This window comes from Vanacampus margaritifer, chromosome 1 (genome assembly GCF_051991255.1).
Source record: "Vanacampus margaritifer isolate UIUO_Vmar chromosome 1, RoL_Vmar_1.0, whole genome shotgun sequence".
NCBI classification, from domain to species: Eukaryota; Metazoa; Chordata; class Actinopteri; order Syngnathiformes; family Syngnathidae; genus Vanacampus; species Vanacampus margaritifer.
Genome location: NC_135432.1, coordinates 55,755,333 through 55,781,800, shown reverse-complemented (window position 1 = coordinate 55,781,800; position 26,468 = coordinate 55,755,333). Strand labels below are relative to the sequence as shown.

Genomic DNA, 26,468 nt, shown 5'->3' with positions numbered 1-26,468 from the left:
TAGTAAACTTCATTGGTGGACTGTTGCTTTAAATATTGGTGCCCTAGAGGATTATGATGGGTAACATCCTTTCGTAAAGGATGGGAATAACTTATGTAGAAAGTGGGTTAAAAGTTGCATTGAGGCCATTTTCTTAAGCATTTTTAGAATTGGAACAAGCTTTCTTCCATGTACTGTCATCTCGCTCGGAAAGGAAAGTACCAGTCCATTACAGCCTGTCACTCTGCAATGTAATAATTCTGACACTGACTCGAAAGTCAGCGGCTGTGGAGAAAGTCGGAGCGTAATGGAGAAAGTCAGAATCACACTCTTGCCATGTCAGCTGCCACCATTCATTTTATAGTGAAGCCACAGACAGCACAGACTTTAAAATGACACCTTACGGTGTGCAGCAGGGCTGTCGTTCAAAATGAGCAAAACGGGACTTCAAAATGGGAATAAACAGGAAGCTGCAGAGCAGACGAGGATGGCAATTTGGACAGGGTGACAGCGGGCGAACCTCAACTATCTCGCCACATTCCTCACTGAGGTTTCATGGGAACTGATTAGTGCTGCACAGCTCAGTGGGAGAGGGGGGGGGGTGTGGGAGATAAAAATACCCTCTGAATCGGGAGAGCTGTGTTGGATGGCACCATTTGCTTGCTCACCGGCAAAGCTGTCAGGATGACAGTGACAGCACATCTCCAGGGTGTGAGATGCTGTGTGATCAGCTGACTGCGTTTGTTTACGTCAGACCGCCCGCACGCCAGTAGTCGACAGATTTGAGACTTTTCAGTCTACGTATCAGAGCTGTAGAGCCCATTACGTAAGACGTTACATTGTCTTCACAGCTACCACTTATAAAGATGCATTTAGCTGCCACTCCCAAGATAAAAAAGCTCCATGTCATGTAGACGATGTGCAATAGCTCTTTATGTAAATTGTAAAAAATTATTTGCACCAAAGATATGAGTTGTAAAAGGCAATAAATACAGTACATTGGGTAAGTGATGCCAGAATCACCTCAAATGACTTTTCTCAGTATGAAGTAGGGAAGTAGCTGGAAGCTGCCTTGAGTTAGAGGACATCAAATTTACCAGATCAAAGACAGACTTTCATGTTATATAGTAGACTATAAACGAAGTAACACAATTAAATATTGGGTATTATGATACTGTATGACCACAACATACCACATTATTACCCATATACTGCATCAATTCCTACTGTCAACATTTTCATTCGGTTCCATCTTGCTGCAACTTTAACACCTCTGACCTGAGACGGCAAGCTGCAGTCTGGACAGCAGAAGTCATACTTGGAATATTTTAACATAAGATTAATCTGCCCTGAAGGGTGGAACATTAACTGGAGTGGAACAAACCCTCAATGCATTCATGTTTGAGATACCAACAAAAAGGTTAGGCCAGAGAGCTAGTTTTTAAACAAATCAGTCCAAGATGAAACACAGTGATGCAAAAAAAAAATGATAAACACTCGTGTGGCATGACATAATGACATAGTTGTCAAAATTAATCGACAAGTAATCGATTATCTATTTTAATTATCGAATAATTGTTTTGTAGCCATTTTTTTTTATTTAAAATTGTCCAAATTCTCTGATTTCAGCACATCAACAGTAATTGTTCACTAATTTCTGTAGTCTTTCATGAAAGAAGGCTGATTATCGTCTGTGTTTAATCAAAATAAGACATTTGCAAACATCTGTTTTTACTCTGAAAAACAATGACTGAACCGGTAACATAGTACAACATCACCCCCCCCCCCCCTTTTTTTTTAAATCACTATACAAATACGAAGTACGAAATAAACACCAATCACCGGGTAATAAAGAGTGATCAGGGGGAAAAAATGCTTTTGTGATACACTTTAACGCAAAATCGATTGATCGATTGAATAATCATGAATTATTAATTTGTACGCATGTGTTCTGTTAACCGGATCATAATGACTTACCCTGTGCCAGCATGCTGAACTCCAAGAATAAAGCGATATGGTAGAGCTCCATGGCTTCTTCTGTGCGTGTGCTGGCCCCCCGGCCCCCTGACACCAAGGCTTGTACCTCGCCAAGGCTGCCCGCAGAGGGGCTACCACGCAGGACTAGTCCCAGCTCCACCACATCTGTGTACATGCAGTGGAGAATCACCTGCACATATTTGCGCGGGATGATGGACTCGTCCAGCACAATGCGGGTCGGAGTCTGCAGCGTGCGCTCCGTCATTTCCTCTCCTGTACGAATGCGCCTCTGCAAAAGGTTTCTAAAAAAAGGGGAGCGTGCAGAGAGGATCGCCTTATGAGCTCGAAGGTCCTCATCTGGGGTGCCTGCTCCCCCGCCGCCTCCTGAGACGGCAGCTGGCGCTCCAGCGCCTCGCTCATTGAAACTCTCAACCATTTCAAAGTCTGAAGAGAAACTCAAAAGGGCATCATAGTAGGACATGTAGTCAAACAAGCCCTTCATATCTGCTTCTAGGGAGTTGGGTGTGCCAAACTCCTTGCTGAGCTGCACCAGCACGTCCACATTCTGCAACCTGGAATCCTCTGCGCTGCTCACTCCAAACTCTCCTGTGTACAAGTAGTGCAGAAGCGCGGAGAACATGGGCACGTCAATGCCTGCCGTCTCAATGTCCATGTGGACCTCGGCTCCGTAGCCGGGCGATGAGGACAGCAGAGTCTTGAAGAAGGGGCAGCGAGCAGCCAGGATGGCCCGATGCGCTGGGAAACACGTTCCTTGGAAGATGAGGTCCACGTCAGTGCAGTACTTATGCTGGTAAAGGGCAGCCAGATTCCGAGGCAAGCTAGGGGCCTCGGCCCGTGCGAGGCTGGCCTGGAAGCTCAGCTCCTTGAGGGCAGCCGTACCCTCGTATTCCTCCACCAGGGCATTCGTGTCTCGGACGTCCCAACCGGACAGCAGCTCGCGCATCTGCCGGGCGTGATCCGCCGAGCGACTTGACTTCCTTCGTTTGATGAACCGCCGTTTAAGGGTGGCCAGGCCGAGGCTTTTCTTCTTCCTGTCGGCGGGGCGCTCATGGCCATGCTCCAGGCTGTAAAGCTTAGATTCCCATGCATATCCCTGCTGTGAGTAGGATGAGGTCCCTAGAAGGGATACACAAGAAAACACACTTAAAATAGATAACAGTGACACTGAGGTGCATTGTTGAGTCCAAGATGACACATCAAACACCATTTATTTATTTTTAAACCACTTATCCTCTCTAGGGTAGCGGGCGTGCTGGAGCCCATCCCAGCAGGAGGCGGGATGGAACCCTGAACTAGCACTCACTATGTGCAAACGTAGTCACAAGAACACCAAGCTAGTTTGTGATGGTCTTATAGCCTCTACCTTCAACGTGCTGTAATTTATTTCTAATGTCCTCACATAATTCTCTCCTTTTCTTCCTCTGGTCCATGTTTAACTCATTCACTCCTAGCCATTTTACCGAAGCAACCCCCTTTGCTCCCGGCTGTTTTACTGGATTATGACTTACTTTGCAAGGCCCACAGAATATTGTGTTCTATTGCTATAAAAACATGGAACCTACCAAAAGAAAGATTAGAGTCTCTTCTTTCGTCAGGAAAAAACATTTTATTTCTATCTGTTTCTGTTTGCCGCAATTTGCAATAGAATGTAGCTAATAAGTTTCTTCATTATTCACAAATCTGTTTAAAACACGGGGAAAAAAGCCTAATTGCAGCACAACCCTGGTTGATCTCTTATACTCTGCAGCCACCTGGTGGCCATTTTTGTAAAAACTACCATTGATTTGAACGTTATCTTCAGTTCAGAGGCTGCATCAAAGCCTTCTGTATGCTTTAGCATAACCCCCCCCCCCCCCCTAAAAATGTATAAATATATATTATTGGGACCATGGCAATATTTTAAATAAAACGTAATTTTTGTCCGGGCCCAGTTCATGAATTTGTTCTCTAAAATATATTCTGTTGAACCACAATTCCAAAGCAAGGGTGCACCGATCGATCGTCCAGCCGATCAGGGATCAGTGATCGGCCGATTCCTTAAAAATAAATCCATCTTTTCCACTGATCTTTTCTCCCTCCTCAAAGGTCTGAAAAAGTCAGCCACTGTCCTCTTCTGCTGAGATGACTACTTTTCATTTTTATTTGAGAGAACTACTTCTACTACTACTGGGGGACTTCAACGCTCACGTGGGTAATGACAGTGAAACCTGGAGGGGCGTGATTGGGAGGAATGGCCCCCCTGATCGAAACCCGAGTGGTGTTTTCTTATTGGACTTCTGTGCTCGCCACGGACTGTCCATAACGAACACCATGTTCAAGCACAAGAGTGTTCATATGTGCACCTGGCACCAGGACACCCTAGGCCGTAGTTCGATGATCGACTTTGTAGTCGTGTCATCGGACTTGCGGCCGTACGTGTTGGACACTCGGGTTAAGAGAGGGGCGGAGCTGTCAACTGATCACCACCTGGTGGTGTGTTGGCTCCGATGGCGGCGTAAGATGCCGGTCCGACCAGGCAGGCCCAAACGTACTGTGAGGTTCTGCTGGGAACGTCTGGCAGAACCCCCTGTCAGAAAGAGTTTCAACGCCCATCTCCGGCAGAGCTTCTCCATTGTCCCGAGGGAGGCGGGGGACATTGAGTACGAGTGGACCATGTTCCGCGCTTCAATTATTGAGGCGGCCGATCGGAGCTGTGGCCGTAAGGTGGTTGGTGCCTGTCGTGGCGGCAATCCTCGAACCCGCTGGTGGACACCAGCGGTAAGGGATGCCGTCAAGCTGAAGGAGTCCTATCGGGCCTTCTTGGCCTGTGGGACTCCGGAGGCTGCTGACGGGTACCGGCTGGCCAAGCGGAATGCGGCTTTGGCGGTCGCTGAGGCAAAAACTCGGACATGGGAGGAGTTCGGTGAGGCCATGGAAAACGACTTCCGGACGGCTTCGAGAAAATTCTGGTCCACCATCCGGCGTCTCAGGAGAGGAAAGCAGTGCACCGTTAACACTGTGTATAGTGGAGACGGGGTGCTGTTGACCTCGACTCGGGACGTCGTGAACCGGTGGGAAAGAGTACTTCGAAGACCTCCTCAATTCCACCAACACGCCTTCCTTTGAGGAAGCAGGGTCTGGGGACTCTGAGGTGGGCTCCCCTATCTCTGGGGTCGAAGTCGCCGAGGTGGTTGGAAAGCTTCTCGGTGGCAGGGCCTCGGGGGTGGATGAGATCCGCCCGGAGTTCGTAAAGGCTCTGGATGTTGTGGGGCTGTCGTGGTTGACACGTCTCTGCAGCATCGCGTGGACATCGGGGACGGTGCCTCTGGATTGGCAGACCGGGGTGGTGGTTCCCCTTTTTAAGAAGGGGGACCGGAGGGTGTGTTCCAACTTTAGAGGGATCACACTCCTCAGCCTCCCAGGTAAGGTCTATTCAGGGGTGCTGGAGAGGAGGGTCCGTCGGGAGGTCGAATCTCGGATTCAGGAGGAGCAGTGTGGTTTTCGTCCCGGCCGTGGAACAGTGGACCAGCTCTACACCCTCAGCAGGGTCCTCGAGGGTGCGTGGGAATTCGCCCAACCAGTCCACATGTGCTTTGTGGACTTGGAGAAGGCGTTTGACCGTGTCCCTCGGGGAGTTCTGTGGGGGGTGCTTCGGGAGTATGGGTTACCGAGCCCCCTGATACGGGCTATTCGGTCCCTGTACGACCGATGTCAGAGTCTGGTCCGCATTGCCGGCAGTAAGTCGAATTTGTTTCCTGTGAGGGTTGGACTCCGCCAAGGTTGCCCTTTGTCACCGATTCTGTTCATAACTTTTATGGACAGAATTTCTAGGCGTAGCCGAGGCGTTGAGGGGGTCCGGTTTGGTGGCCTCAGCATTGCATCTCTGCTTTTTGCAGATGATGTGGTGCTGTTGGCTTCTTCAAGCCGTGACCTCCAGCTCTCACTGGAGCGGTTCGCAGCCGAGTGTGAAGCGGTTGGGATGAGGATCAGCACCTCCAAATCCGAGACCATGGTCCTCAGTCGGAAAAGGGTGGAGTGTCCTCTCCGGGTCGGGGAGGAGGTCCTGCCCCAAGTGGAGGAGTTCAAGTATCTTGGGGTCTTGTTCACGAGTGAGGGTAGGTTAGAGCGGGAGATCGACAGGCGGATCGGTGCAGCGTCTGCAGTGATGCGGACGCTGTATCGGTCCGTTGTGGTGAAGAAGGACCTGAGCCGAAAGGCAAAGCTCTCGATTTACCGGTCGATCTACGTTCCTGCCCTCACCTATGGTCACGAGCTGTGGGTCGTGACCGAAAGAACAAGATCCCGGATACAAGCGGCCGAAATGAGTTTCCTCCGCAGGGTAGCCGGGCTCTCCCTTAGAGATAGGGTGAGAAGCTCGGTCATCCGAGAGGGACTCAGCGTCGAGTCGCTGCTCCTCCACGTTGAGAGGAACCAGTTGAGGTGGCTCGGGCATCTGGTTCGGATGCCTCCTGGACGCCTCCCTGGGGAGGTGTTCCGGGCATGTCCTACTGGCAGGAGGCCCCGGGGACGACCCAGGACACGCTGGAGAGACTATGTCTCTCGGCTGTCCTGGGAACGCCTTGGGGTCCCTTCGGATGAGCTGGCTGAAGTGGCTGGGGAGAGGGAAGTCTGGGCTTCCCTGCTAAAGCTGCTGCCCCCGCGACCCGACCCCGGATAAGCGGAAGAAGACGGACGGACGGACGGAGAACTACTTCATGTGCAGTTAAATCAACCCGTTGGTATTATTTGAAAGATATTGTTCAATGTTTTCCAATAAACAAGACAAATAAGATTGGAACACTGAAGGTATATGAAAAAAAAAATCTGGATTGGCAAAAATTGGGATTGGCAGTTCAGACTTTTTACAAGATCGGGGATCGGCTTAAAATTGTAATCAGTGCACCCCTATTCAAAAGCATTAAATGATTTTGACTGCGGGTTTTTCCTTTTATTAACAAGGAGGTACCAACAATTTTGTCCACATGTGTAAACTATTTTATTGTAGAGAACATTGTCAAGTGCACGCTCTACCATTATCAGACTATTTGAGTACTAAGACTGCATAATTCAAACTATTGACAGTTGTCTTTGGCATGAGAGGGGACTCATGTCTGAGGAGGCTCTGCCAAGGAGATCCTCCCTTCCCAACATCAATCAGCATGACCCAAATAGTAATAATTGCAATGCAGTGTATCATCTGCAAGCCAGACCAGCTTAAGTGAGCAACTCTATAGACAGGGTTTCCTTACGTGAACCCTCAGCAAGATCGGGCTGGGCCAAGAAATTAAGGCCTTAGGCAAACGGGGATTTCAGCGTTGCACAATTACATGTCTTCCTATGATAATGAGTTCCTCATACTTTTTTTTTTTTTTTTAGCAGGGAGCTCAAACGAAACATAAGACACATCAAAAAGTCCCTCAAAATAGCAAATGTGATTGTGTGGCGCTCCAAAAAGAGAAGAACAGCAATACTTCAAAGTCAAGAGCCTTGTTTCCACAGTGATACAGTTCCGTTTAGCGCACTATGGTACAGCTGGGAATGGCAAACCCTGATGTGAATGCCGCTTCAACTACTGCGTGTGTAGGCAACAGAGAAAACATGGTGACATCAAAATGTAACATTCCAATAAGTCTAACAAAGAATGCAACATATTAAACCAAAGGGCAACGTCTTGCACTTAGTGTTGGCTGCTAGATTGCAGTCTGAGTCAATAAACCACATTCTTTATCCATCTGGTGCCAGAATTCAACTATAGGCAATGACATTAATATTATAGATCGTTATTGAATAAAGATTTTTTCCGGTTTGGCAAGTTGCATTATCATCTTGTGAAATTATGCCATCGCCGTGCATCCTATCAATCAATGGATTCAAAAGTGTCCAAAATCTCGTGGTGCAATACCTCACCAAGGTGTGAGCACTTTTAGAAAGGGAAATAATTTTTCCATAATTGGTTCAATTCCACTCTTAAAAAAAAAAGAAAAAAAGAATGACTGCAATAGTTTTCTTTCCTGCTTCTGTTTAGTGTTTCTTGAACCCAGAAGGGTGACATTTTGATTACTAATTGTTTTGTGAAATATCAGTGATTTACCATTTTTCTCCAAAAGTAAACATTTAAATGATCCTCCCTCTATAGGAGAAAACAACTGTAATTGGAAGTAGGGGAAAGACATGGATCAGGTCACAGTCGGAGTGTTGATGCTTACAAGAGAAATTACTATGCAATGATCTCCCACAAAAAAAAAACAACTGCAAACTATAATGGACGAGTGGTCATGGCAGAAATGTGAATCATGGAATCTTATTTAGTTGAACAACTACGGACTATGGGGATCATTCAGGAGATTGGGTAACATTTAATAACAGCTGGAGGTGGAAAAATAGGTGTGCATGACAATGGCCTTTGTCTCTGGCCGACTCGGGTTTCACGTGAGGTTATAGGTGGAAGATGTGTTAGTTGCAATCCTGAATTATTTAAAAGAGATGGGGATAACACTGGCGTAATTATATCTATGTAAACATTGAAATATTTGTGTTTAAACATTGAAAATACAGCAAACTCCCCAAATTCAAGCATCCTACAAAATTTACAATTCTAAAAACACGAGTGTTATCTATTACCATTGTTTCCTAAGGGAAGAATAGTTTTGAAATACAAGACCAACCCACACCCAGTTGTGTTAGCCCAATAATATTCCACTGTATATAAAATATTACTGTGCCAAGTAAAATAGTGCAAATGTATGTGCATTATATTTACCAATAAAGGTCTGCTGCGTCTGTGCATTGGCTCCTATGCGCGGGGAGCATGAGTGTGGATAGCTGGATCCATTGGCACCCATCCTCTCGTCTCTTCACTTGCTACGTGGGGGTCCCCCCTCTTGCTGAGTCATTCTGCTCAGGCGACGGCGCTCGCTTCAAGTCCTCAGTCGCGTGTCCGCCACGGATCCTCTGAACAGTTCCCAGAGCCCCGGGCCCCGCCTGCCATGTCTAAAACGTCTGGAAGAAGGAAGATGAGAGAGGAGAGGAGGAGGAGGCAGACGTGAGGGAGACGCTTGTATCCAAGAAGATGATTGAATTTAAAAAAGTAGAAGAGTAAACAAAACACCCATGCAGGGATAACAACATAATGAGCTGACCATTTCAAAAGATAACAAAGCGATACAGTCATCAATGTTTAGAAGAAGCCTGCACAAAGGGACATTTAAAATTATCTTTCACACCCTTTCAGCCACATTGATCTGTTGGAACGCTAAAAATAACAATAAAAAGGTTTTTAAAAGGAATGATGGGCCTCAATGAAAGTGTTGCAATGAGAACCGACGACAAATGAAAAGCAGACTTTTAGTAGGTTTTCCGATGTAAGCATAAAAACACAAATGTGGTTAAAGCAAAACCAGAAGCCATTCGCAAGTTGCCAATGAGGCAATGAGCATGATGCAATTTAGTTCTTTCTGCACGTGGTGTCTTTTGGTTTGTCGGGCGGTAATAATTGGATTACCTTAAAACAAACATTCCCTTCAAAGCATGTTATCATATTTCTCAACAGTACAATGACTCAACATTGACTATGAACAAGGAAAACAGACCGCTGCTAGTGGTCATAACATATGGGTTATGTTTATTAGGGTTTTACTGAAAATCTATTTCTAATTAATCATAAATAAGAGCAGACTGGGGTCCAGTGTTATTGGACATTGTACAATAGATCTTAGGTTGCATGTAGCAAAATAACAACACTTTGCTGGCTGCCTCTTCTCGAATGTTTGCTTTTGTGGCAATGACGATCCAAATTCAACTTTTGACCATTTATTTAATGTTTTTTTAATTGTCAATGTATAATGTTGAAATCTTTTCAAACCATAAAAATCTTTTTTAGTAATTTCGTAGTACCAATTTACAAACAACAGATGACATCTGTCAGAGATCCCCAACCGCTGGCTTGTGGACTGCTGTAGTTTCTTTTCCTTCGCTAAAGAATATGCTTGCCTTGTCAGGATTCCTTTTTTCATTTACAACTCAGAAAACGGAGCCAACACGGTATTCTTCTATCTACTTGTAAACAATCTCCACCCACACAACTTCGTATGTTCAGACTGATACACGACAGTCAGACCTTCAGAACAAGCTTGCAATCCTGTGCTCCTAACAACCAACCTCTGAAACAGTTCATTTACTTTGAATAACGGTAGGCATACTTGAATGTTACTGGAGCAACTGTGTTGTATTTATTCCAATTATTTGCACTACACTACATTCCTTGAAAAGTGTTTATACTACCAGATGTTTTCTATGATATCTATTTGGACATTGTGCATTTGTGCATTCTTTTATTTGTATTTATCTTTTACTTTATTGTGTGGTCTATAGAATATTGGTATATAAAATAAACGGAGAAAATATCAGAGAAAAACGCCAATAATTAAAATGTTCAAGTCATTTAAAGGAAAAATAATATATCGGTATCTGGATATAGAACTACTTATTTCGTCCGTATCACACACCTGGTTGCAACATGTTTTGCTAACGGTTGTCGTCACCTATTTTTTACTGCTAGGCCCAATTATCGGTTACTTTACGACTCCTGCTTCAATTTGAGTGGCATTTGGATCATCTGGGACGTTGGCCAAGTAGATTTCATTACAAACATAATTACTGTCAACAGACAGATATAATTAAAAGTATTCCTCAATGAGACTAAATAGAGAACTTTGCTGATGGAGGATGTGTTTTCTCTCTGACTGCCATAGCAATTGAACACGGCGTCAGCGCTTGTGGAGCCGCCCATCACGTACAGAGCGTTCACTGCTTTCTTTCTTCACACTATTTAACATGCAGTCACAGTGGAAGGCTCCGACAAAAACATTGGTTGATCTTTTTTTCATCAGGCTTTCTTTATATATCTGCACAGGGAATTCATTTTGGACAAAATTAGAAACTGAATTTGAATATGGAGGAGATGAGAGGAACCCCGTGAGATATACATATTGTTTACAAAAGGGGGTGGGGATTCTCAAAGGAGGATAAAACAAAGCAACCAACAACGATTCAACACTGCCAGCTTTAACTCGCACGAACGAGTGAAGCAAATTTAATTTGCACTGCAGTGCAGACGAAACGTTAAAGCGCCACCGAGCACAGCTACTGTTCTTCACAGGAGCGGGCTCACACCATTAAACAAAAAGCACCCCCCTGACATGTTCTATTAAGCTGAGAATTAAGACGCTTTTCCTGCATTCAAGGCTGAAACAGTGTTGTCGCTGTGCTGAGCCCTGACTCAGAGCGAGACGAGGGCAGTGGCATCGAGGAGTGGAGGTGTTGGGGGTAGGCAGCGCTGGACTACACGTCCCTAATGAGAGGTGACAGCAGACACTACCTGCCCCCCTCCACACATCCCTTTTATACACACTTGGACATATGCAACCTTTCTAGGCACTCGCTTCACTGCACTCCTCAGAATCCTTTCAATTAAAACGAGCCACTCTTCAACTGAACAATTCCATACAAAGGACACGATTGATGTATTATTTAAAATCGGACCCATGTCACGTATATTAATCATTTATGTGGATTTTCCCGACCAGACCAAAAAGGTATGTTTCCGGGTCTTCTTCCTTATCTGCAATTCCCAAATTTCAGCAGTAGTTGGGATTTCAAATCTGACCTAATTCAGGTCATCCCCTTTAACCACAGTTGAATTAATGTGAATAACCACTGTGGAACTTCTAAAGTTGAATGATCCTGAGCTCTATACCACTTATCCTCACTAGGGACGGCCGGGGTTGAGCTGGAGTCTCTCCCAGATTACTTTGAGCAAAAGGCCTTGTAAGTAACTGGAACTGACCGTCAGCCAATCACAGGGCACACAAATAAACAATCATTCACATATTCAAGCAAAGTTATTTGGGGGAAAAAAATAGCCTCTGGAGTCAATACAAAGCATTGGATTCATACAGACGTCACAAACAATGGCAGATTCTGTGATTTCAGCTCAGTGAGCATCACCTTGAAAGTGTGTTCTTTTTACGTCACTACAGATTGATACAAGTGATAAAGACGACAACCATGGAAGTTGTCATATTCCGTCCTCACTACGTCTGTGTTGATGATCATTTGACAGTATTCATAAAAGAAAAAAAACAATCGTTACCAGAACGGGAGATCTGTTTGGCGCTACCTATCAATAAGTAAATGTTCCATTAACTTTCTTGAAAATTAAAAGATGACTACACCACCTCTACCATACCAAAATAGATACGAACAAATCTTATTTTTCGGAGATTATAGACTGCTGGATATTTGATACAATCATAGGCACCCTGAAAGGATCATAATAAGCAGTGCAGCTGTAAGCGGAAACCACAATTCTGTCACTGTGAACTTCCTATACCAATGTCTGCCCTCATTCCACAGTAAAAGAGAAAGAATAATAAGCCTCCCTGATGACATAGTTAAGGATCAAGGGTTCTACGGGAAGTTATCTAAATTCACTCGGGGGCGGTGTGAGTCAGTGGCAGAGTGGTCGTCTCGAAACCCTGAGGTTGTGGGTTCGATCCCAGGCCATTGTAACCATGTAGAAGTGTCATTGAGCATGATACTGAACACCCAGTTGCTCCTGATGCTGCGCCATCAGGAGGTGAACGAGTAGTCAAAAGGTAAATCGCTTTGAGGGCCCTGTAAGGTGGAAAAGCACTATATAAGTGTAAATGAAGTACCATTTACCACCGACTGAGTCTGAAAATGATTATTTACAACAAATAATGTATCTTGACATTTAATTCAAGCAGAAGAGATTATGTATCTCAGGGCTGCATTTGCCAATTAGGTCATTCAGTATACCGGCGAATTGGGCCATCTGCCTGATGGTAGGATCCGTCGTCATAAGAGATACAGGAAACGGGAGGAATTAGAAGCGGGCTAGAATAAACAACGCACACACAGACATGAGAGACAAGCAAATACAATGTGTCCAGAGCGATGACTCATGGTGGGCAGCCTGTGGATTACACTGGGTCAAGCACCACTACACATGCGGATTTTGTCAGCTGATTTCCTTTCAGACTGTAAGACTGGATCTCATGATGTTCTGTCACTCTGAGTCTACGTACAGAATTGTTTAGAGCTTGTTCTTAGTGTGCCATTCATAAAAGGCACCTGATGTTTTGACTCCAATGATAGATTGACACACGGTTCAAGTGACACCATTTTTTGGGGGGCACAATTCAAATGAGTCAGCGCAGCGAAGACAGAAAATAAGCACATGAAATTGAATATCCTCATATCAAAATCAGGCCTCTCCCAAATATGGATAAAAACCTGACTTAAATTGATTTAATGTGTGGCAATGCAAGTGCACATTCAACAGTTGTTGCAGGCCTGACGCCAGCTAAATACACCGATTAATGCTGTATACAAATGCACTTATACAAATAAACACACCCGTGATCAATCTAAATCACAGTAAAAGCACAGGTGAATTAATACGGTCTAATAATGGCATATTCAAAGTGAAAGGTGTGTCAATCATTAAATAAGGAAAATAAATTGTCCACACTGGAGAACAAAATGTGAAGGTTACCAGAACAAACGAAAGTGAAACCTCAGTGAACAATTTGGTTTATGGTTAAAATTTACTACAAAATCTGTGCAATTGCAGCAGGGGACAGCAAAAATGTTCGATGCTCTCCACTGGTACATTAAGCTCTGTGCAAGAGGTGTGCCATGGCTCAGAGAGACGCACGCAGCAACACATTAGAGGCTGAGAAGGCGTAAAATGTAGCTTCAATTAGTTATCTCAGGCATTCTCTTTTTAACTGTATTTTATAAATGAGAATTTGTATTTAATTTTAGTTTAAGTTATGTGGTTTGTTTTTGTTAACTCATAATTACTAACACTGATGGCACACAACTGTAAATTTGGACTTGAATAAAAAACTATCACTTAAAAATTCCAACAATACAGTACACAGCAAGGCTGCGAAAGATGAACCGTCACACAGCAGGGTAACAGGGTATTTTGTCGACATGGTCATGTTGCCATTGACAGGGTATTTTGGATCTCTCCACTTATGCTGCGCTCGCATTGGCAGATATTTGATATGTATCAGATTTGTATCCACATTTGGAAGAGGCCTGATTCCGATCTACGGATATCTGATTCCATGCGGCTTTTTCTATTGGTGAATTGTGCCACTTGAGGGCCAAAAATTTGAATGGTATCACTTTAACCATGCCATATACCATTCAGCCTTGGTGACTTTGCAAACCACGAGGAGAAAAGACTTACTCTGATGACTGCACAAACAGTCTGCCAGCCAATGTCCAACGGATGACAGACAGCTCCAAAAAACAATGCATGCTTCTTGTAAGTGAAATGTCAATGTATCTTGTTTAGGCCTTGTTACACAACCACAGAATATCAGTCGGGCCAAAGTCTGACTCGCCCCGGGGCAAGTACTTGCAAGCAAACACAGGCTTTTACGGCAGTCATGGACTTCTGAGTGCATGTCACTCCGATAATGACATGTCATTGTATGGCAGGAGACCGCTGACTCAAATCCTCAACCTGCTCAAAAGGAGAACCTCCATATTGACATGTCATTTAAAAGCACCTTTCCGCCTCAACAAACATTCTAACGGCTTTATCCTCCAGTACATGCTGAATGTTGAGTTTAGTCACAGGATTATCCAGTGTGTGCACGCTCTGGGATTCACGCCCCTTTACATGGATGACAGCACCAGTCACACGTCTAGCAGAAATTGACACCAACCTGGAAAAAATTATTCACGACGACGTTTAGAAACTGGCGTCAAATTTGTTTTCATCATAGGCCACATTGTAGCTATGGTAGCCATCAGGGGGATGATTATACCACAAAGGGGTGGAACGGCACCAAAAATAACAGTTCGGCGCGTACATTGGTTTTAAACTCACTGTTCGGTTCACAATGGGTACAGTAAGAGAACAAGCTGCTTTTCTCTTGGGTAAACAGGAACAGATGCCATATTTAAAATGAAGCAACAGATTTTCGTTTTAAAAAAGGTGCATGTCTGCACAGAAACAGAGCAGACATACTTTGTTTTCATTTTTAAAAAGTTTCCAGCAAACACAAATTTGTTCCAGGAAACGTGTATGCCCACAAACAGATGCCGAAACATTGTAGCATATATGCCAGGCTGTAATGCTGCCACAGGAGGCCACCAAAAACAGAATAAGAAGTGTGTGGATGGCGGGGAATTCGAAGTGAACAAGAAAGAAGACATTTGTGTGGACTGACAACGAGGTAGAATTTCTGCGTTGGAATGAAAGCTTATAGCACCGCCTAGACAAACAACCCGGTATCCTGTCCACCATTGTTATTGTTGACGTCGGCGGCGGTGGTGCATGTGAGAACTAGGACAAACACATCATTGACTCAGGAAAGATGTGTTGTACACACGCAACAGTAGCGTCAAATGTAGTCATTCTGGAACCTGGTTTAAAAAATGATCCATTGTACTTGAGGTACCAAAATGCAAGTTACGTGTGGACAGAACCTAAAAAGTAAAAACGCAAAACGTTTGCTGACACTGAATATTTAAGCCCCATATGCAATTGAGGGGTCAACATTTACGACAGCAGCGAGTGTTGATTTCAAGGTGCTGAAGGTCGCAACGTTTCCGAAACGTTCTCTAAACAGTCCTAATGTTTTTCCTTGTTGCAAGGACATTTTGAACACTTGCAATGAGCAAAGCCATTAAAACTCTAGGCCAGGGGCACACTGGGTCCTCGAGGGCCGGAGTCCTGCAGGTTTTGGACATTTCCCTTCTCCAACACAGCTGATATATGATCAGCACATCAGCAAGCTCTGCATAACCCTGATAACGATCCTGTTGATTGGAACCAGCTTTTGTTGGAAAAGGGAAACCTCGAAAACCTCCAGGACTCCGCCCCTCGAGGACCAGATTTGCCCACCTATGCGCTAGGCAAACCTTGAACAAACCCTGACAGAAGCACACATTAGCTACCTATGCCACCAATTGGAAACATTCACCCCTCAGTGAGAAATGGGCTTTACCCATACCCTTGTTGACATGGCATAGGTGTACGATTACAATACGATGCTCTAACAATTTTGTTCCTTATTGTATATTTCCTGCCTGGGAACCATAACACTCACCCCAGTATATGACAATTGGATAGTATCACGTTCATGAATACTTGAGAAGTAAAGAAAAAATTGAGGCAAGCTTGGTGGGCCACATAAAATGTCACAATGGGCCAGATTTGGCCCCTGGGCCTTACATTTTACACTGTGCATGATAGCAAAGGCACATTCCTTAAGAAAAACATTAATCCTATAATGAAATAACTACCAACGTGACCTGGCAGTTGTAAAAAAAAATAAAAATAAAAAAGGGGAAAAAAGTAACACTATAAAATAGCAATAAACTGTTATCTGCATCAATCAGATCATAAATTATGTTGTTAACAGCCCTCAGTTTAGGGAAAGCAGAGCAACACGTAGCTTGACCCTCAAAGCTCAACTGTGCTACGATAATGATAAAGCAATTGACTACAAAAAGATTATAACCAATTAGTAGGTGTATATTGATTCCAATGGTTCACTGTGGCTTTGTTAGCTTAACGTCAACGCTGAGCTAGAACGCTCGGTGGGCTACTGTGAGGGTGAGGAGGAGGCGGATGAAGGGGGGGTTGTAAGGCTTCTCAGCGGAATCCTCGCTTCAAAGTGCTTTAACGGCAAAAGCCAAGCGCCTCGAGTCGGCAGCTGGCTCGAATTCGGAAGAGTTGTTGGGAAACGACGCTAACGAAAGAAAGGGCTCCCCCGACCGCTTTCGTGTTATTAGTAGCATATCTCGAGCAGGAGGCTAAAGGTAAGCTATCTACTTCGCTCCTCGCAAACAGCGATTTGATACCGCGAGCGCGATGCCATGTAACCGTTACAAGACAAATAATATGTAAATATTACCAGAGGGAGTGGTAGTCGTTGGTGGCTGGTATCTTTATCTTCGTCTCGCCTCTTATGAAAAATGCAGCACTCCGACTCAAGTTGTCCCTGGCATAGGGAGAGAAAAAAAAATTGCAGCTCAACACCTTCTTTTTCCAACTCCGCTCGTTACGCACGACTCGACGTCAGCGTCCGCATTTGATCGCCAGTGAGCACTCCGGTTCCACTTGGAACGACTTTCGGGTGGACCGCCGACGTTAACCGCGACTAAAAAACAATCTTGGATGGGTTTTGTTCTCAGTTTTGCCACCGTATTTCCTTCGTAGTAGCTCAACGCCTTCTTGGGTGGTTGTTATGGCCCAGTGCTGCCCTCCTTCGAGTTCGCCATCAACATCACATACAGCTTCCGGTTGTGACTTTCAAACTAAAGCGTTGTCACCTATGCATCGTGTTTGATTGGTAGAAAAGTTAGGCCTGTGAATCATAATTATTTCAAATATGAATTACATAAGTCTCTTCGGAGCATTAATGCAGCGAATAATAGCAAAATTTGTGGAGGGAAGGTTACTGCTACGTCGTTTACGTTAATCTTATTTTGGAAATCCTCTTTCTTCCTTATATTTGGGTCCACTTGACAGACCCATCAACGTCGACTAGTGACGGGCCAGTACGCGGTCAGGACCAAAGAACTCGCGCAGGTTGGGCAAAAATACAATAACGAGCGCCCTCTCGCGACCAGTTGTGTAACAATGCAATGAGTTTAAAACTCATTATAGCATACATTGGTTACAGTGCTACATATATAATTAAAATACAGTACAAATAATTGTGCTTATTGATGTGATGGAAATGAGTGACACTGAGCAATAATCATGCATTCTTATGACAAACCCTTACATTCTATCATTTAAAACAAGTGTAAGCTTTAACCTTAAAATTAGAAGCATGCAGACTGCTAACAGCAAGATTACAAAGTACAAGTTATCTCCTTCCAAGTACAGATAATCCTCATTCGAGTGTAACACACTTTCACAGTTTTTTCTAGCACACCTTCATGCACTTCTTGAAGATTTATTCCGTGGTCCTCCGCAGCTCCATCATCATGACCATCTTGATGTCATCCAGGGCTTCAAAATGGGTTCCCTTAATCCATTTATCTTGGGAAAGAGGAAATAAATCACACAGACCCAGGTCGGCCAGGTTGCTTCAGCCCAGCGATTTTCTTTTTTGACAGGAACTGTTGGATGCTCAGAGCATTGTGATCAGGTGCATTGTCATGGTGAAGAAGCCATGCGTTGAGATGCCGCAACTCTTGCCTTTTCTCGCGCACTGAATGATGCAAATGTATGCACTCCATGCAAATGCCGCAGGATCTCATTCTCTTCGTATATGTACTGAAGTGACGAGAAGTCCCACATTTAAGGGCAACATTGTGAGTTTGAGTTTGAAATATATTTTTTACATCAGACCTAGACATTTTCTTACACCCTTACATTAGGTTTTTAATTTAGTAGACGTTAATGGAGGATGTTAATAGCCACGTCATTTATTGCAATGGGCTGTAGTTCTTCTGATGTCCTGTTGAGGGCAATAGAGGACACACAATACTGTATAGGTAAAATATTAACTCCAAGGTCAATCCATTTGATGAGAATTACTGAATTTTATAGATAAAATACTTTTACTGTTTTATAATCACAATAAAATTATACTAAATTCCAAATCTGATTATGATCCAGAATTATAGCAGTTGCTTTCTTGCTGCACGAGTTAGTCCAGAGGGCTGATACTGTAAAAAAATATTCATAGATATCAAAAATATATCCCTCCATTTTAATTTTCATGTGGGGTTTTGATATTACGTTTATGAAAAGTTTGATACACCCAATTTAACAATTTTCTTGTTGATCAGTATCACACTACTGGTTACTTTTATTGCTCAATGGCTCTAGGCCCAACTACTGGAGACAAATTCCTTGTGTCTTTGACCAATAAAACTGATTCAGATTTTTTTTTTCTCATGATGATGACACGCTCGCAAGAAAAACATTATCATGATTAATAGACATTTACTCAAACAAATCAGGAAACATTTTATCCCAATATCAATGTTGTTTTTAAGTGTAGTCTAACATGACCATTTCTAACCTTATTCTATTTATTTATTCTTATCATCTTATCCTATGTCCTCATCTTGTCTTGATGAGAAATTGGCCTGTATATTTATTTACACAAGGCTGTGGAATTGACTCCTCCCAGGATGAGGGTTGGGAATTTCATCAAAGTGTGTCTTCATAATCTCACGGAAAGTGGGGAAGAATGTCAAGAGCAACACTTTGTCCCAAGTAGAGCCGAGCAGAAAATATGTTCTCCGCTCTTAAGGCATGTTCACTAAGGGGCTCCAAAGTGATGAAAACCTTCCAGCAGGATCACAGGTCAATCATCCAGCACAAGCCACCTAAGGACAAAATCGGGCCAGTGGTAGGACTCATACTATTGTTTTTTAAATAGATATTACTTTAGTGGTAAACACATTTAAAGTTGTCATCCAAACAAAGTCAGTCTGTCATAGAGCACTTTATGGTCCGTGATGCAAGGAAGTCAAGCGAAGTGTGCTTCCCAGCTCACGAGCGGAGCAGAGGAGATGTTTTATTCATTTCTTATCCATAAGTCAGTTGAAGGCTAAGAGATCCTGATGGAAGTGAAACAGAGCGACCGCTTGTTTATGCCACAATAAATGCGTTGATCTGTCCTTAGGGACGTCCACATGCCTGGTCCATGTTAGCAATATTCAGGAGTGATGTGGCATGAGCGAAATTATTAAGATTGGAAAGTGAATGTGGGAATGTAACTTGAGGAATCGGTGAAACTGACGTGCTGTAGTCTGGCCTGTTAAAACCATTAGGCATGTATTGTTATCCTTCGGGAAGGTGTTTAACTCATGACATGGACTCTACTTAAGTGAAAATGTTCTTCTTCTTTTTTTTAATTGACTTCTTCACAGCAATCTGTGTTCGTCTTATGTCTGTTTGCCGTGACTCTGCTGGCTCCAGCTGGATGGATCTTGCACCATCTTCCAGACTACCGGCAGGAAACATCTGCACAACACCATGACTGTGGAGCTTCTAGTGATTAGAACCAGAAGTATTTGGACAATGTAAGAGTTATTATGATTTTGGGCCTATACAAGTAAAAAAAATAAATAAAAAAATTACAAATAAGACAATCATTGTGTGTTTGAAGCCCTCATTTAAAATGTTTCAATTATGTTCAGCTATTTCATACAGATTATCTTCATCAGGGGCTCAGTATTTGGACATTGTGATGTGATTTTAATATAAACAGTTACACTTAGATTATAGATCTTTAGTTTTAAATAGATTGACTGAAGTCTGGAGCGCTTGGATTTCACCAAATTCTAATTTTCCAGCCATTCACTGCATCCACATATTTTCTGCTTTCTTGTCTTTAGTAATTGAAAAACTCAGCTAAGTTCAGATCAGGCCACTGACTTGGCCCTTGGATAATATTCCTTTTTTTTTTTTTATCCAACACATTGTACTTCTCTTAATGTTTGAGGTTATTTTTGTCAAACATGATTTACGAGCAATTGTTCTTTGTATTTAAAAAAAAAAAGTGGTCTTATAAAGAAAAAGAGCACCATCAGTTCACCAGTTGATCATTGTGAATCAATTTACCTGTATCTGGCAAAAATATAAATATTCTAAATGTGTATTTAGTATTTTATTTTTGTATGGAATTACTGTTTCCAACTTTCAATTGCAGCATCGTTAATGCCATGGAACTGTATTTGTGAGTCAAACGCTACAAGAACAACGTAATATCAACCTTAAATTTGTGTAACATTTTCAAACACAGATGTGTTGATTTCTACCTGGTTTACCATTCTTAGTAGTCCACAAATGTATGATCGAACACAGATGGACTTCTTGATCGGTGGTGAAATAAATCATCTTTTTTCACAACACAAGAAGGCTATTCAAATCCTAACACCTGAATTTAAATCGTTTAGAAGGAAGATGTACAAAAATGTTGATGATCAAATATTGTGATGTATAAACACCAATAGGCTACAACATTACAATAGATGTATCAAGAATAGCCTAAGGTTTTGCTCTTACAATTATTGCAATTATAATGCTGAGATTTAAATTGTTGGCTATAGCCCAAAACTTAATATGTATACATTCCTATTCAAATAAACTTTTAATATGATGAAGGCCGTTATGTATACCACTGGAAATCACAATAATAAACATGTATCTTACGTTATCTTAGTGTGTCTGTATTTATTTGCTGTATAATCTTTTTGCATAACAGTGGCATATAATGTTTTCTCCCCACATGTAGTGACAGGATGTTGCTTCTCATCAGCTGGATATGAGATGGAAATACTCCAAAAAATCCTTGGCTCTCAGTCAGTGCTATGGTAAAACCCTCAAGTCTGTTTATGTTGTACTTTAAGCCTCATTCTGCAGCACCTAAATTGAAATTTAACATCTCTTTGATATATGTACATAAAACCCAATTATTTCTGAGATCAATAATGTAGGAGCACTAATGGTTAAAATAAACTATTAAAAACATGTTATATATTATAAAAAAAATATATACTATTGTGTCAAGTTGCCAGCCATCTGTTGCACATTTGCCTACTGTATGCAGAAGACACAAGAAAAAGGAAAAAGGAAAATAAGAAAGGTTACAAGTTTTGAGAATGTCCCTTGTGGGATTATTTGAAATTGTGTTCAAGGCGACGTTCGATTTCCTGAATGGCAATTTGTCAAAGCAGGGTGAGTCCATTTGGAAAGGTGTGTTTGTTTGCAGCATCTGCACAACAAGCTTCTTCCGTCTTTTTTTTCCCTTCCATGGAAGGCATGTAGTTATTCTTATCCAAACAATAACAATTTGCTGAATTAAGTCTCGCTATTTTAATATGACTAAAAGCATCGCGCAGAGAACGAGGGAACCGAAATAGTGCACAAATCCTTTGCGCGCAGTGGTACGATCAAGCTGAGAGAAAGAGGGAGAGAGAGAGAGAGAGCGAGAGAGAGAGAGAGAGAGAGAGAAAGAGAGAGAGTGTGTTCACTTTTCCACCAGTGAGGGACAAACAGAACACTGAAGAGGGTGCAAAAAATATCCAAATTAAATTGACAGCGTGCCTTTTATGTATCCACAAGTGTCTCCGCAATGTCTACCAAGGCAGAGCAGTGTGAGTATATATATGTATGTTTATATGTTTCTGTCATGTCATATATTAGATTTTTATTTTTTTATTTTTGTTTGAGAGAGAGGACGATGGGAGCTGTCCTTGGTGATGATGAGAGCTCGGTTGCCAAGGCAGCTTGCAACACGTTCTTACTGCAGAGGAAGGCTGGAGGACTCGATGTGTCTGTGTGTGTCCGTGTGCGCACGTTTGTGTTCGTGTGTCCCCTCCTTCCTCACGCCTCCTCCGCATTTCTTTGCATCTTAAGACAAGTCCGTCGATCGTTTGCATAGCTTTTTAACTGACAGCTAATTTGACAAATTCACACATAAATGCGGACAAATAAATTTGAGATGCTACTGTCAAGGTCGATTCGGTGGATTTTTCCTCCAATAGCAATATGGTGGCAAGAAGATTGCTCATTAATATGCTGGGATCAGGCTGGTGACAGGCTTCCCCCATTTTTGCCTGTGAACAGGTGGAAAAACAACCTGTATTAATCCTGAGTGCTCTCCTCACACTCACTCTGAGCCAGCCATTAGTCATTTACAAGGCGTGGATTGTGTCAAACTTGTTTTTGGGTTAAAAAGTTGTTGTGTCGTGTGTGCTTCTCTCATTTCTGTTTATTTTTTTTTTTCATTATAGGAATGCTAAACAGATGTTAAACAGATTGATCATTATATCTGTAATCAAGTAGGCTAAACTATGGTATAGTGCCTGAATACGGTTGTTGCCAAATTAAAAATGCCTACGAAAACACTTTCTAATACAGTTAGCACGCAAATGAATGCCCCGTATAGGACTATGATTAGTATATGCATATACGTAGCATCCGATCGATCTGACTAGATGCTTGATAAGAAAAGGTAACCGGTTGTAAACTAGAGAGAAAGTATTAAAGCTATCAAAAAGCAAGGAAATCACTGTAATATGAAAAATGTTGGACTGTGCATTGTAAAATCAGTAATAATTAGTTTGTCTATATGTGCCTCAATTGACTGGCAGCCAATCCGGAGTATACTCCACCTCTCGCCCACAATCTGCTATGGATAGGCTCCAACTCACCTGTGGTCTTGAACAAGATAAACATCAGGGGCATGGTGACAATTTTGGACAACTACTGAATGGCTGGTCTATTTTATTTAAAAAAAAAAAAAAAACTAATTCCTATATAATTTCCAATAGATGCAGATATCTTTTAACAAAACATAATTACAGACTACAGTAAACCAAATAGCAGGAAGAGGAGGAGGAAGATAGGGTGGTATTATTGGGGAACAAGTAAGACATTTGTGGTCCCCTTTGAATTTTGTACTGTATTTGAAATCATCCCTCACCATATCACTTTTAAATTCCAGCAGTCTCACTGTATCATGTATTTTTAAACAATATATGTACAACACATGTATGTCACCAATTTTTCACTATATCGTAGGATTTAGCGACGATCAGTCTCGCAAGGACGTTTACAGTACAGCACATCTACAAGCTGACATAACTACATAAACATTGTTAGCTAATTTAATATATCTTACCACTGCTAGTTAGAATGTATTGTAATGCCCCGACTAGTTATCAAGGATAGACAGCCGCCAGTGCTCTTTCGGTCGTTTTATTAAACAAACAGTAACAAAATTAATATTAATCACAAAGCTTTAAAATATTTCTAAAAAAAATTAAAGGAAATATGGTTTCTTCTTTGTGTATTTTTGTGTAAAACACGATAAATAAATGCCTTTATACATTGTTGGTGTTAGGCATATCCCCAAAAATAAATTTTCAAGAAAAAAAAAAGGTTTGTCAAGCTATTAGCCATTCATTTTTCTACCACATATCATGTTCACGGTCACAGTTGAGCAGAAGCCTATCCCATTTGATTATCTGCAGCTCCGGCCCACAGGGCACATGTACTATACAGTAGATACAACTTGATTCGTGACCAAATGATAATCCGTCATATTGTAAATATTTCACACCAGCAGATATACTACAGTAGCTACAATATAGTATAAAAGTAAGTATGCCATCAGATTTGTTGTTTTAGCATTGCTACAATGACCATATACTGTATGATAAATGATCTAGAAGCTAAAACAGACTAAAATGTTTTGTATTTATGTGAGCAACCCTTACATTTGTGCATCAATTGGAAATTGCTGTTTAGTCGCTAACCATGGTGGTTCACGCGGTGTCTTCAGTGTAGGCAGGTGGGTTCAGTTCTCTCTCAGTAACAGTGTGAATGTAGTGTGAATTGTTGTCTATCAACAAACATGCCCTGTAATTGACTGGCGACCAGTGAAGGGCATTCTCTGCCTTTTTCTGAAGTTAGCTCCAGCTCCAGTATGTTTCAAATGATCATTAAAACAACAATAGTGGTGTCCCAAGACTTTTGCATTGTACAGTGCTGAACATCATTGCTCAATTGAAAGATAATTGGATAGTTGCTTGCCCTTGAAGGATCCTGGTTGGCACGCCTCTACGATATCGCATGGACATCGAGGACAATTTATCGGGATGCTTCCTGGTCGCCTCCCCGGTGAGATGTTCTGGGCACGTCCCACCGTGAAGAGGCTTTGGGGACAACCCAGGACACGCTTGGGAGACAACTTCTCCCAGCGTGTCCTGGGAACGCCTAGTGCATTCCCCGGAAGAGCTGGACGAAGTGGCTAGGGAGAGGGAATGCTGGGCTTCCTTGCTAAAGCTGCTGCCCCCGCGACCTGACCCTGGATAGGCAGAAAATTGATATATGGATGGATAAATGTTCTTGCCTTGGGACTTGACCATCCTTTAGCACGTTGACTCTTATAAGCATTAGGTAACCGCCGCCCCTTGGGCTTCTTGTGACCTCATAGAAATAGCTTAAAAAGGTCACTTGAAGAGGGCCAGAGGGTATTGTAATCATGGCCTCTGTTTAATTTTGTAACTGGAACATCTGTGTTACATGGATGGGAGAGACGTGCAGTATCACGTTTTAAATCAAACGGTATTTTTGTAAACATCAATGTTTGTGTCTCGAATTGTTAATCTGCTTGTCACTTTGCTCTTTATTTTGTCTATAGTTGCTTCTAAGATACGATACTTGCAAGAGTATCACAACCGTGTGCAACACAATATTTATCCTGTGCCCTCCGGAACTGACATTGCAAACACACTGAAATACTTTTCTCAAACCCTACTCAGGTAAGTACACTGCTCTGGAACCAACAGGTAACACATTTCAAAATGTCTGATATTTAGACTTCTACATGGTCAGATTATATACGTATATATATTTTTGTAGCATAGTGTTTTTGTGACACTTTTTAATACACCATCTCACAAATAAAACAAATACTGAATGAGAAAAATGAAGGAAGCCGACCACCATAGCTCTCAAAAGTACTTTAAATGTGAAAACAGCTGAGGTGGAGCTTCAGGATGTTTATTGATTCAGTGGTCAGTTGCTGGATGAACGCTTCCCTGGCGTGGCCCTCCCTGAGGGGCCTACGGAGGGCTGATCTACACTTGTGGGGTCAGCCCGCTCCCACGGGTGCCGTGGAAGACGGAGGACAAACATCCTCCTCCGGTGCAGACCAAGTGGGAAGCCATTTTAGATGCGCTGAATCTCACAGTTTTTCGTTCCTCATCAAATGACAGGATATTTCTGCACATGACTCCACAGAGAAACTTGTGCAGTCTTGACACATTATAGCAGAATAGATGCTGAAACCATGACAGTTTGTCTTAAGCAACAATGTCATATTAAGTGAGAAAAGTAAAAAAAAAATACTCAGTCCTTTTTCCAGCAAGCTTCATCCTGTCGCATTATTAAATGGGCTCCAGGAAAACGTTTCACACTCACATTATTTTCCCCAGATGCAGATTTAGAAAATAATAATAATGAAAAAATATAAATATTTTTTTCTTTTAGTAATATCTGACCATTTTATATTATATTATATTTAAAATTATTGCAACACATAGTCAGTTATTTATTAATTGACAGTTTAGGGTTTGACAGTCAATGTCACGTGTCTGTACCAGTGCATTCTACATGTGTTTTTATGTGTATATGTTTGTACTTTTTTGTGTGTGTAGACACACGCAGAATGTCTGTGTCCGCGTGTACCAGTCCAGTGTATGCGTGCGAGTGTGTCTGTGTGTTGTTCATGGTTCAATTCAATGATGTACTGTATTCTGTAAATGAGAAATGGGCAGTGAAAAAGTCAGAGTTAAAGTTTGTGTATTGACTTGATTCTGTTACAAAGATGTACAGTGGATACAGTAAACGCACCCCTGTTAAAATAAGAGATTTTTCTGATTTAAAAAAGGGGACAATAACCCTCCTTTTCTTTCTT

At 42.4% G+C, this 26,468-nt stretch overlaps 2 protein-coding genes and 1 long non-coding RNA gene across 6 annotated transcripts in view; 2 read left to right on the top strand and 1 right to left on the bottom strand.

The window, feature by feature from the left end:
* The window catches only part of btbd7 (BTB (POZ) domain containing 7), a 28,877-nt gene extending 11,593 nt beyond the window's left edge, over positions 1-17,284 (bottom strand). For 2 of the 3 annotated variants that reach the window (XM_077555401.1, XM_077555403.1), the window contains exons 1-3: positions 16,926-17,284; positions 8,717-8,955; positions 1,957-3,093 (exon numbers count right to left, since the gene is read on the bottom strand). In XM_077555401.1, the coding sequence (XP_077411527.1) occupies positions 1,957-3,093; positions 8,717-8,798 (1,219 nt within the window). In that variant the 5' untranslated portion in view covers positions 8,799-8,955; positions 16,926-17,284. The remainder of the gene's footprint in view (positions 1-1,956; positions 3,094-8,716; positions 8,956-16,925) is intronic. The other variant, XM_077555402.1, reaches the window with a different exon arrangement.
* A 1,953-nt stretch (positions 17,285-19,237) lies between these two features.
* On the top strand, positions 19,238-20,131 carry LOC144042324 (uncharacterized). The gene is made up of 2 exons (XR_013290805.1): positions 19,238-19,385; positions 19,909-20,131. It is a non-coding gene; the product is annotated as an uncharacterized LOC144042324 (long non-coding RNA).
* A 1,870-nt stretch (positions 20,132-22,001) lies between these two features.
* unc79 (unc-79 homolog, NALCN channel complex subunit) overlaps positions 22,002-26,468 on the top strand; it is a 45,244-nt gene continuing 40,777 nt past the window's right edge. For both annotated transcript variants that reach the window (XM_077555400.1, XM_077555399.1), the window contains exons 1-2: positions 22,002-22,137; positions 25,191-25,311. In XM_077555400.1, coding sequence (XP_077411526.1) covers positions 22,116-22,137; positions 25,191-25,311 — 143 coding nt within the window. In that variant the 5' untranslated portion in view covers positions 22,002-22,115. The remainder of the gene's footprint in view (positions 22,138-25,190; positions 25,312-26,468) is intronic.